We start from the raw sequence: 13,000 nt of genomic DNA, 5'->3' as shown, positions 1-13,000 counted from the left end.
GATAAATTAATTGTTTGATTTGTTTAGAATTGTTCAAATCCGACCAGTAGTTCTTGAGATTAGCGCGTTCAAACAAACAAACAAACAAACTCTTCAGCTTTATAATATTAGTATAGATTACCTGCTTATGCATTGAGCTGTATTTTCTACCTGTAATTTCATGTACCAAGGTAAAAAAGATATTAAAGTTGTTTACAATTTAAGTACCTAAAGGCAAAAAAATATACTTAAGTCAACACTAACGTTTGTAAGTACTTTGTCCTTGTACGATCTTCAGTAACGTGTTTTTATCCTGTCCTGTCATTCAATAAATCGTAACTAATGTTATAAATGTGCAGGTTAGGATTACCTGCATTTGTATACATACTTCAAAATTCGATAAAATGGTTGAAGGAAGCCTGAAAATGGTTACCGTGGTTACAAGGGCCTTCAAGGAGCAATATCTTCATAATTATTTAGTTTAGATCTCTCAAGGCGGCTGGTTGACGCTTCTCGTGACCAGAAGGCTGGCTATTACCTCGGACAAAGAATCAGCATGGCGATCCAACGAGGTAATCCTGCCAGCCTCTTGCTCCCAGTTGACAGCGATGGGGACGAATGTTTTGACGCTTTTTAGCTGTTTGTTTTACTAGGATAGTTTTTGATATTTATTGTAAATATGTAAGTATTGTAAATAAAATAAACATACAAAGAAAAGTTTAGATTATTTTGTAGTTATTTTATACATAAATTATTTTATTTAACTTGTTAAGGATTGGTGCTAGTAAAACGGTACTAAGTATGAATGTTTATGTTTATAGTAAACAAAATTTTCCACGTTGTGAGGAAAACACAATAAATAATATCAATTAACATTTATTGAATTATGATACTTTATGGTGAAATTATTTCCTTTAACGATTACTTACCATGCTTTTTTCTTAGAAATTTATCAGAAAACGAAGTGCATTTCGAAGCGCCAGACACTTAAAAAGAGCACTAGGTGTACCTACCTGTATTATTTCAAACTTTTTGTTTTGCTATTATATGATTTGAACTATTTCCATCAATTGATGACACTAGGCTTTACATAATATTGTGTAAAAATTGCGTAGCATTGAACATGCAAATTAGTATAAATATGAACTCGTGTTAGAATACTTTATTTTGCGGTAAAATGGCATGCCAAAGACGTTTTCTCATACAGCCTCTAATTAACGTTTTTGGTTTTTTATCTTCCCATGTGTCATCACTAGATACGCAAGTCTGGCAGAAATTGACGAAAATTGCGGCAGATTAACATTAGTATAAGAAGTCCCTTCCAAAATTGTCACGGTTATAAATAATTTATGTACGTTCGATTGATACCTAGTAGTATATATTCGTATTCGTAATCTACTTCGCAAAACATTTTGAGTGGTACCAACGAGTATTCGAAATTTGGCTCAATATAAATGTCTCTGAATAAAGAGCCTTTTCACAATGCTCAAAACAAATAAAAAACAAAAGTAATAATTTAAACAAAAAATTGCAAAAGTGCTTCCTTATTACTTATTCTCGTGTTAATTACCAGTGACTAAAATAACTTAAGTACTGTTAGGCCGCTCCTATGATGAGGTAACACCCATTACCTTAGTTCTGCATACCTACAAACTTGTTTAGTTTTTACTTCAAAGTTGCATTCCTTGCAATACTACGTGAGTTGCAGATATATTGATAGATTAAGGCCCGGTTTCACTGGTTACTAATACTCAGTTAGTTGTTTGATAGGTAATGCTATCTGCCAGATAAAGATTGATTATAATTGGGTAGTATTTAAACGCAAATCAAAAAATATCCTTTTTCTATGCAGTAAAATTCCGAATTCCCATCAAAATTACTGATTGCACAGCAAAATATTCAACTCAAAATATCACTAAACACTACAATTTATTTTCGTAGCGTACAGCGATTTTTCCTAAAGCAAAAGCTTTTTCATCAATGCACAGCTAACAATCTTAATGCACATAATACATGTTAAGTTTTTTCCTTTTAAATATAGCTTCTATTTTTATATTATTTACAGCAGTTTTTCTGAATAAAACAGCATTTTATTAGTCACAGTCATCTTATTATTTATTAATTACCACATAATGAGATCAGCAAAAAAATATAAAATTAAATGCAAAATTGTAATTTATTGAAATCTTAATAAGAGTCCACGCTTCCTTTTTTGCCCAATAGGCTCATTTTTAGCTTCTGCAGTTGGCGCCACGTACTTGAGTCGGATCGCAAGTCCGATGATATGCTTGCACATTCTTAAAAAAAATGGGGCGGGTACATTTTTAGTCATTGTCAGTACTTCCTTTTGGCATACATTTCAGTTAAGTAGTCATTAAAAGGCAGAACTATCATATTTCAGAATGTTTATAGTCAGAATCATATTTTGGCATATTTTTGGAATTTTTATTTTCCTGTAAGAAGCATGCAAACAAGCCTGAAGCATGCAAGCAGGCATGCAGCATGTAAGCAGGCATGCAACATGGAAGTAAGCATGCAACAAGCATGGCTTCTGTCACGGCTCCGGCGCTTCGTGGCTCCGGCGGTCCCATGCGAGCTTATCGTCGCTGATGGTTTTCACGCTCACCACCGCAGCTTCGGCTTACTGGCCGGCAGAGCCGGCCAGCCTCAACCGCGTCGGCGAGCGTTAAAACTACCTGCGCCTCAGCTCGCAGGCCGCCTCGCCCCTCCGCGCCTACGCGGTTTTGAATTGCACTCTAGGGGTAGGGCAAATAAGACTACGTGGAGTCGGTTTTGCAGCGATTCGTTTTCGTTGCTAGCTTCAATTTTTAAAACAATGTTTTTTAATTGAAGGTTATAAATGGCAATGTGCTAAATAAATTGAATCTAAATAAAATTCTACCATCTTCATAGTACGCTGCATGAGATTTCAGTTAATTTGTTCTGCTTTTAGAAATAATGCAATGTGACAGGATTTTTTTGTTATAATAATCATTAAATTTGCCGAGCATGGCTTCTTGAAAATTAAGACTAATATGATGAACAGGTTTTGTTGTACTTACTGGTTAATATGCGACTGGGATAGTTATTTTGCTATGAAATATGGAAAATTTGCTGTGCAGTCAGTATTTAATGCTTGTATGTAGTATTTTTGTACAAGAATAAATTTAACTGTATTGCATTATAAGGAAAAAAGTAATGTCATATTGATGTATAATTTCGAATTATCTGCAGTTTGAGTTTTGTTAAACATTTAGTTTATTTGTAGTGGAGTAAGTTATTTGATGTAAAAAAGAATATAAATGATGAGTATTTATTGATAGGCGATTATTTATTTGATATGCAATTTATAATATCCCATTATAATTTCTACTAGTTAGATATTCAAGTGAAACCAAAAGTTATGGTTTGTCTGTCAGATTAGTTCCTGATATCCTATCAAAGACTTTATCAGTAACGTCGAAACTGGCCAAATGTGATTTTGAGACGGCAAAAATTTGTCATTACACTCTAGGACAATGAAAATGGGTAATTTTTTTAATGATCAAAATTAATTATTAGATATGGATCATGGAGATACATACATTCACTCTTAATATAAATTTTTAGCTCTTCTATTTCGTTACCAAACCAACTAACTACCTATGACGTGACGACTCTCTCACCAATCTTTATGTAACTACGTGTGAACGAGCGCTTCGCCGACATTTCGTCAGGCAATGTTGAAAAACATTACCTACACTTGTTTAAGTTGAAACCTGTGTATATACCTACCTGAAACTAAACACTTACTTACTGCGTACTAAGATTGACTTTATAACCCGTTAAATAGGTATGGAATACGGAATTGAAGTAACTTTGGCACTGACTGTTTGGCCCTTATTTATTCCGAGATATTAACTATTCCGTAACAAGTTTTTAATAATAATTTTTGATGTCATAATCGAATCCGAATCCTCCGAGCCTTTTCCCAATCATGTTGGGGTCGGCTTCCAGTCTAACCGGATTCAGCTGAGTACCAGTGCTTTACAAGAAGCGACTGCCTATCTGACCTCCTCAACCCAGTTACCCGGGTAACCCGATACCCCTTGGTTAGACTGGTGTCAGACTTTGATGTCATAATAAACTTCATATTTTTTTTTACTTACTATTAGCACAGATTACTTAATAGTTTTACTACGTAAATTAGGTGTATTTGCAATACTAATTATATTCTTCGCAATACTTTCTCCATTGCAATGGTAGGGTCAATACAATTCAAGTTCATTGACACTTAGGCCATAGGCTTACAACACTGTTAGCACCTTTTAAACGGCCACTAGGTATTGCTTCAAGAAGAACTAGGTCAAGGCATCATTCAACTTTGGTTTACGCATGACATGGCACAACTTATTAGAAATTATACATTCCTTCTACTAAAACAAATGACTACACAATTTTCTGGAATTTATTAATTGATGCATGCTTTAGCTGTCTTTGGTTTATTAGCAATGAAGGCACTTATTAGTATCAATTATAACATAGATAAACTTAATATCGAAAATACTTCAAACCTAACAGACAGATATGTGTTGCTGGGGAGTTTGTCGTGCCACTTCTTCTTCTCAGCAAAAACACGCAGGAAAGGAAGTAGTGAAGTGTGGGTGTTTTGGAGGCTGTCTTTTGTTTTTGACGTTTGAAAAGTGCTGATTTATTACCCTGACTTGAATGAACGTTTTTGTTTTTAAAATATTTTAACAAAATACTTTACTACCTAAGTTCTTAAAAATACCTACTGCTCCATGTTTTTGAACAGTGTCACCAGATACTTTTTACGACTGAACATGAAGTGTGTTCGTGATGCGAATGAAACTTTAAATTACATGCAAGGCGATACTATCATTGTTCCAATGTAACTTGACGTCATATGGATGTGAAAAAACAGTGACACCAAAGATATCTTAGTAAATGGTCATCAAATTTTCAAAAATAATAATGTGCTTAGACAAACTGAAACTTCTATAGTATTAATTGACAACAGTAATGCTACTAATGTGCCATCGTGACAGCAAACAGAAGCCATATGTTTCCCTAAAACGAACTTTAGTCTCTTAGTAATATCACAAACTCATTGACAGATCTTTTTTTATTTTAAGTTATTTACGAACTGTGCCAAGAGTCACTATGTAAAGACAACATATTATGTTAAGTATAAAGATCAATGTTATGAACAATTTTTTCAAGTAGCATAGAACACTACAATTACCAATTCCTATGAAATATGACACGATACGAATGAACAAACAATAATATTAATAAAGTAGGTTCTCAGTTAATTCAGTCTTGTTTGTCTTTGTTTTGTTTTTATTAATTTATGAGACAGAAGTTTTTATGCACATTGTACCAGTGACATATTATGATATGTCAGAATATATGCAATTTAATTGACTAGCTTTTGTTTTATTTTGAAGTGCTGTCACTTTTTTATTTTATTCGTAGATTAATGTCCTCGCTGAGTCATATTGACTTGTAAACCTAGTTTTATAAGCTGTTTATATTGAAAGACTGGATTTGCTTCGACAGTAAATACAAACGCAAACATGAGGCGGCTAAGTTTGGCCTTTGCTGCATGTACCCATGCATGAGAGTAGAATTACGTCTGGCATCTAAATCTCAATTTATTTTCTCTTCGAATTAATACACAAAAAAAATCCTAACATCTACCGTCTTACCACAAAAACTTTTAAACGTCAGTTTAAGCCTTGTCTAAAAAAATGTCAAATTATGACGTTGACATATGGTTCATTTTGCAGCCACAAAATTTTTAGACAACTGTAAACCAGGCGTTAAAGTTTTTGTAGTAAGGCCATTAACCTTTAACAACATAATGTAGCCATATTTTTGCACTTAAGTGTAGAATTAAGTTTACCTTTTCAGACGACTACGAATGCATGCAAGCAACTGTAGGCAGGTATGTTGTAATATTAACATGTCTGGTCTCATACCCACCATATTAGTAGTGACTGGTGCTAGTAATTGCATGTATCTATACCCACTAACATAATATGGAGGACACATTGTTTTGTTTGTTTGTAAAGGCTCTGAAACTTAATGAATTGATTTGAAAAATTATTTCACAGTTGTAAAGCTACTCTCTTCCCAAGTAACACAGGCAATGTTTAATCCCGGTAGGGGCAGTAGTTCCCACGGGACGCGGGTGGAACCGCGAGATATCGAACAGTGTTGTAATGTGTGTAAAACATATCTGGTCTCATACCCACCATATTAGTAGTGACTGTTGCTAGTAACTGCATAATATATTAAAATATTTGAGTTTGGACCGCAAGCAATAGACGATACGTCAACGGTTAAGCCTATTCGGTTACTGCGAGTCTACTCAGGCGCACGGGACGTCAGTGACCAGACGCCGTGATGTCATTTTGACAATATTGTGACAGGTGCCGTTTCGTCACAAAGGAAACAATTAGACTGTAATTTACATGTTGTCTTGTTTTTAGGTACGAATGATATACCACGTACACTTATATACGTTTTTGACATCGGCTTTTGATACTATAATTTGCCCACTCTTTTGCTGATTTCAGACTTTATAATCCAGATCTCCTTAAATTATTTTCCTTCACCTTTATCTGAGCAAAATTCTATCATATTAAAGGATAGAGCATCGACCAGGAAGTATTTTATTTCGTTTCATACACCCTAGTATATATGTATTTTTTTGCAACGATGTTCCCTAATACACTTCAAAATCTAGCCGTATGACCACAGTACATTATGTACCTAACACTTTATTCAAAAGGATTACGGACGTAATATCCGGACTTCATTGTATTACCCCGTATCAAATATCCTTAAACATATTTAGTAATCCGGAAACAAATATCGGAACAGGAAAATCGTAGTAGACTTTCGGTCTTCCCAAATCCTTATGTGGAACAATGGTCTTGTAAAATGTATAAAGGATGTCATAATATGAGTAATGATTGAAATTAAAAGTGTGTAAGCTATAAAAACAATTGAGTTTTTCCTTTTGTCATTTGCCACATCTTCTGTCTAGACTTTTCCTTACTACTTATATTGGGGTCGGCTTTCATCTGTCTCTGATAGGGATCAGATGCAGCTGAGTAACAGTCTTTCCTATCTGGTCTCGTCAACACAGTTTTTATATTTATTTTACCTAGTCCATACAGTCTCTTTATTGTCCTATAGATTGTGTCATTCTCGGCATTTGGTTTCGATGACAGAATCTGCAACCATTTTGTTAGGTAGGCCATTTTCTTACATTTCCCAGAAAATTAGCTTCATAAAATATTGTAACATGAAGGAGACAAAACCTTAAATAAATACGCGAAATACATTAAATCAGTTCAATATTGACCCAAGGTCTTACTATCCTGATACGAGAAAATAAAATAAACTAAGATAATAAATAATATTGTATCTTAAGACCTAGGCTTGGTCATGCTCGTGACCAATTTAAATACTCGATAAACAGTTTTATAACATTGTAAGTATATCAGCCTATGTAAGTATATTTGTTTGTGAATGTCTACGTATTTAAATACCTATGCCGTTTATTTCTCTGGTTGTAAGTAGAATCAGCACAATTTTATTTCTAGCCTTGTCTTTCGTAGCTAGTTTCGTTCAGATAGTTGTTTCCAAATTCCTCCAAAAATCATTAATCAAATGACTTAGATACATACATTTAAAAGAATCCACTAACGACAATACATTACGACGGGCACATTGTATATTGGACAATGACCTTAGATAAGGGTCCTTAAAGGTTATTTACATAGCTACATATAATTTACAATTTATATTATGTATCTGTATTGTACATAAACATTATCTACATAGGACATTAGTCATGATAATTTGACTGGATCCTGTCGTTACTGTATGTATAACTCCAATTGTTATCTGCTTGGCCTGTTTTATTTAAAACTAGCTGTCTCCCGCGGCTTCGCTCGCGTCCTTTGGGAACTGCTTCTTGTACCAGGATATAAAGCAGCCTACCTAGGTATATGTTGATAAATTCCGCTCTCTTAAAAGTGTCTCATATTTCTTAGTTTCTTCCATTGTTTAGGTATTTTTATTACATTCTTTTATTTTCCTTCTATATTAATAGCTATCCGTCAGAGAATCAATCATGAAAATGGGGAAAGCCGTTTCAAAGTTCAGCCGAAATAGTCTAACACTTGAAGTAAATGTGGTAATTCACAATGGTTACGTACACCACAATGCCTACCATTCAATTTTCTATAGAATTTCCAACCAGCATTTATTAGAATGCTATACTCAGAATCATGACTAGGTATATGTCTAACATTGATGTTAATTGTTCCAAGGGCATTAAACAATACATAAGTACCGTGACTTTGCTTGTCATGATCATCGTCAGTCAATTGTCATCCACTGCTGAACGTGGGTCTCCCTCAATAAGCGCCAACCATCCCGGTTTTGGGAGACCGCATCCATCCACTTCCTGCCATCTTCTTTAAATCCTACAGTATGATTGCCTAGAAGCAATACCCTATTATGCTATGTTTTGACCTAGCATAATAAGTTCTTGCCTATAACCTTTCTATACAAATGGGCTGTCTGGGCTGTCACTTAACTATTTTTTTCAAATAGGTTCTGGAGTTCCTGAGAGTAGCACGTTCGAGCAAAATCTTCAGTTTTTTAAATACTAGTATAGATTAAAGAATAGTTTATCAATAAGCGTAGTACTACACGAACAGACATCATTTTCTTTTAAGTTATTGGATAAGGATAAAGTCCAGTTCCGATACTGCACGTAAGTAAGAATAAGGAAAGATTTGAAGAATACCATGACTTGTATCGTCAATACATAGAGGTCAAATAATACATGCGTCTACTGTAAGCATTATATTGTGGGTCATCTGTATCTAATGACATTCAATGCGCATTGTGTGCGTAAGCAAAAAGATTGGTATGCATTATTTGTTTGGAGATTATTGGAAAAGAATCAATATGAATTTACTACAAAGAAAGTCATCTGATGTCTGTATTATTGTCCTACTGCTAAGTCCAAGGTGGTGTCTGGTAAATATTCAGTAATCTCTGAATAGGTGACACAATGTCCTAGAGGGGTATTTACATAGGTAAGTACTATGACAGAAAGACCAAGAAGCAGTAGCGTGAATCTCAAAAAAAAAAATACTTACCTATCTGAATTAGTCAGAAAGAACACCAGCTACCAGTCGCTAAGACGCAAGAATTGCTTGCCAAGCTATGAACCCGCATCCTCTATCACAAAGAATGCCAGACTCCATTTGAACACAATATAGCACACATTCAATTTGATACGATATAAATTGGAATTTATTGAAAAATTTACGACACTACCATTTGAAGCAATAAAAACGTCTATTCAACAAAAACTTGAGTGGATTGATGAAAAGAAACATTGAAAAAAAAAACTATATTTCTTTCAAGGCGAAAAATCTACCAATCATTTTCGACGGGGCCACGTTATAGACAATATTACAACACCTTTGGCCTGTCTATACCTACTTAGTTCAACAAACTATTATGTAATACATATATAAACTAATTTACGTAACAGCCATGTTTGCGTACAATACCAAGATAAGATAAGAAATAAAACAATGAAATGAACTCATGAACTCGTTTATTTATAGACAATAGTAATTCAGCCTTCATCTCAATAGAAACCACTTAGGATGCAATTCCTAACGATTACGTAACGCAAAATAATATACCTATGAATAATATCCTACATTGCTAGATAACAATATTTTAAAATATGGATTTGTTTATTTCTTTTGCGAATATCAAAACATAGGAACCGGTTTAAAGAGTAAGGCGTATGCAATTATGAACCATACAGGACATTGATAAGACTTAAAATTGAATGTAATTGTAACATCCGGGATCGTCACACCAGCATTATTGATGATAACACACATTGTATGGAAACTAACGAGACATACGATTTATCATGTAACATTAGCGAAGTATTCAAATAAACAGTCATTTAGTTAAATACAGTTAACAAGAACTCAAGTCTCATTAATAAATTGTTTCCAAAAAATAATATGAACGTAGAACAATATTATTTAAGCTGGCTTTTGTTGCAGTTTCTTTTGTTCCTAAAACTCTTCCTTAGAACAGAGCCTTGTAACTTTAAATACAATACTATTCACATTGTTTATATTTTCAGTACCTTGCTAACATCCTGCTATTATATTCATTAACAATAAAACTTCGCGAACTTCTACACAGAGAGTTATTTTAGAAATACATTTTGAGCAAGTCAACAAAAAGGTTTGGAATGACGTTGAGCAAAAAGGATTTAGCACCAACTTTAGTACGCCGGAGACACAACTAACAAAGCCAGTTCTTCGCACTTCGCACCGACTTATTTATAACCTTTATAATATTAATATCACATGTAACTTATTGAGTGATCGTCATTATAGTTCGATTACACATTGTTTTCACAATATCGATCCTTAGATCCACTGAATCATCACATTCACACCTACTTCAGCACATCACCTGTTTTCTTTCTCGGCGACTCGGGCGCAACTTTCGCAGTTAACATGAGACCTCATGTTATTGTTAAACTTCCTCTTCACAGCAAAATTTCGTTCCCTCGAAGGGAATTTCTGTATCTTTTTCTCTTTGACCGGCTCTTTATCTGTTCCCGTGATGCGTCGGTACACATCCGCCCACTCCAATTGTTTCAACGAGAGACACATTGTTGGGTTTGTTTGAGTTGGGAGCGCGACACGACTGTTCGGTATGACCGCGGGAGCAAGAGTGGACATTTTTCTTGATGCGCTGCGCACGCGCTGGCCTCACCGCAAGGCTGATTAACCGCTCGTTAGTTGATTTCGATCACGTTTGTTGGCGTGGCGTGAACGATTGTTGATAACGTATCTGTGACCCGGTCACAGTCATTAGATAACGTAATGGCTAGGCATTATTGGACGTTACTTATCTGTTTGTTATTATTGGATGTAATCATATTTGCAAACGCACTCTCAGTTTTAACATAGTTATTGATAAGTCCCTATTTATAGCAGTAAATTAAACGAGATATCGCATGATAAAACAGACTGCCACATAAAGAGATTCTAAATAACTTGTACCTTAGCGTGAGGAACAATAAAGTGCAACCAGTGCCAAATTCTTCGACACTTTTGACAAAGGCCTGAATAAAGGAGCATCTAAATTAGGTGAACACACGAAATGAAATCATTGTGAACCAAATATGACACGAGACAGTCTACGTGACACCAAACATGAGAAACAAAGAAACCGAGGCTTCGACACAAATATGTCGACGGAAGACGCCGATAGCTCTATATGCAAATGATGCAGATATGCTCGACAGACGAGAAAACATTTTCTCTATTTGTATGCACAAGGTATAGGCTATAAAGTCTTTGGGGTCGGCCATGATCCAAGGTCTGATGATGAAGGTATAGCTTCCGTGTTCTATGATAAACACTTACCTCCAAGCGTGTGGGATGAAACCGGGGCACAATTCCGGGCAGTTGTCACAGGGCCTCCCCTCAGAAACTTCTTTTATCCGAACGCCCTGGAAAGAAAGGAAACATGTTAAGACAATAATAAAGGAAAATGAAATGAAAACAAAAGTTGTAACGAATAATAGAAATTATTCAAAAGAAATTAGTAAGCCTTTACGCGAACCGGCAAATTATATCAAATATTATGTAGTTCAATTCATATTTTTTTATAAAACAATCATTTCTTTGTTTAGAATATGTCACATGTTTATTTATTCCGAATTCATCAGTCCTCATTGATAAAATATTTCTAAGAAAGTCTTCAAATGTCACAATCAAACGAACCTCCGCTAGTTTATCACCCGAAGCATCGAGTTCGTTAAGATATCCAATCATATCTTCCATATCGTCCTCGTTAGTAGACCGCAGCCTCTCTGAAGGTTTATCTTCATTAGAATCGCATTCGCTGTAACTATCCGACGTAGAATATTCGCTATCACGCCTGTACGCAAACAGTTTAAATATACCAGACTTCTCTCTCCATGAGTCGTCTCTCGAATCACCGTTCCTTCTTCTCTTCCTATGAATTTTAAAAGGCACTTGTTTCAGTCTTGGTTGTATGACGTAAGACACTTTCGAAGCTATCGTTTTCTTATAATGTTTATCGTAATCCTCTTCAGTGATACCGCAGTGGTAGACTAGATAGTCTTTCCTTATCTGCTCTTTGCCTGCCGGGTCTCTCCAGTAGCTCTCTCTCTTTCTAACTCCTAGATAATAGTCAAGGTCTCGTTCGCCGATGTCGTCATCATCTGTTTTTGTGTCTTCTACTGTGGTTACATTCTGTTCCTCGTGTTCCTCGCAGTCTTCTACAGCTTCCATAAGCATTTGAGATTTCTTATTGTTAGGCTTCTTTTTAAGGAAATTTGCAGTATTCGCTGTTAGGAATTTAGTCGTTTTTCTGTAAACAGAAGCAACTGATTCCCTTCTTCTTCTCATATTGTTCATTTTCTTATTCCTCTTGCACAAGTTCGACGCAAAAAATCTTTTTATGATCTCCAATATTTTTGGGGACTTCCAGTTCATTTCCGTCTCTACGACATCAAATCATTTTGTATTTCGAACAAGCCTTTTAGTTAAATGGACTGAAGGGAGTAAATGAGGGTAGTTCCCCGTTACAGAGTCCGCGGAAAACTAGTCAGGTTTTACGATTACGATTCCATTGCGAAGGTGACGTGATCGTGCTCACCTGCCAATGGGTGGACAATGTTCTTCTAGACCAGTTTACTAAGACCCATCAGGTTGTAAGGGAACATTCCGTGGTCGGTGTTTAATTGAGCAGTTAGGGGGGTGAGCGAGGTCTTTGTAAACTGGTGCACCGGGTGGGTGGTTGGTAAGGGCGTGGACTCTTTACAGCCATGCAAACAGATCTAAATGTGTCCACAGTAAATGACTCGACAAATTGCAACACCCTTGGGTAGTATTGCCTGTTAAATTTC

General features: G+C 35.4%; 1 protein-coding gene across 2 annotated transcripts in view; it reads right to left on the bottom strand.

The window, feature by feature from the left end:
• LOC124630250 (four and a half LIM domains protein 2) overlaps nucleotides 1–13,000 on the bottom strand; it is a 178,975-nt gene that overhangs the window by 113,001 nt on the left and 52,974 nt on the right. For both annotated transcript variants that reach the window (XM_047164037.1, XM_047164038.1), the window contains exon 2: nucleotides 11,490–11,575. In XM_047164037.1, the coding sequence (XP_047019993.1) occupies nucleotides 11,490–11,575 (86 nt within the window). The remainder of the gene's footprint in view (nucleotides 1–11,489; nucleotides 11,576–13,000) is intronic.

The sequence above is a fragment of the Helicoverpa zea genome, chromosome 5, assembly GCF_022581195.2.
Source record: "Helicoverpa zea isolate HzStark_Cry1AcR chromosome 5, ilHelZeax1.1, whole genome shotgun sequence".
Taxonomy (NCBI): domain Eukaryota; kingdom Metazoa; phylum Arthropoda; class Insecta; order Lepidoptera; family Noctuidae; genus Helicoverpa; species Helicoverpa zea.
The sequence above is the reverse complement of the archived record's forward strand: the minus strand, read 5'-3'. Positions and strand labels throughout refer to the sequence as shown.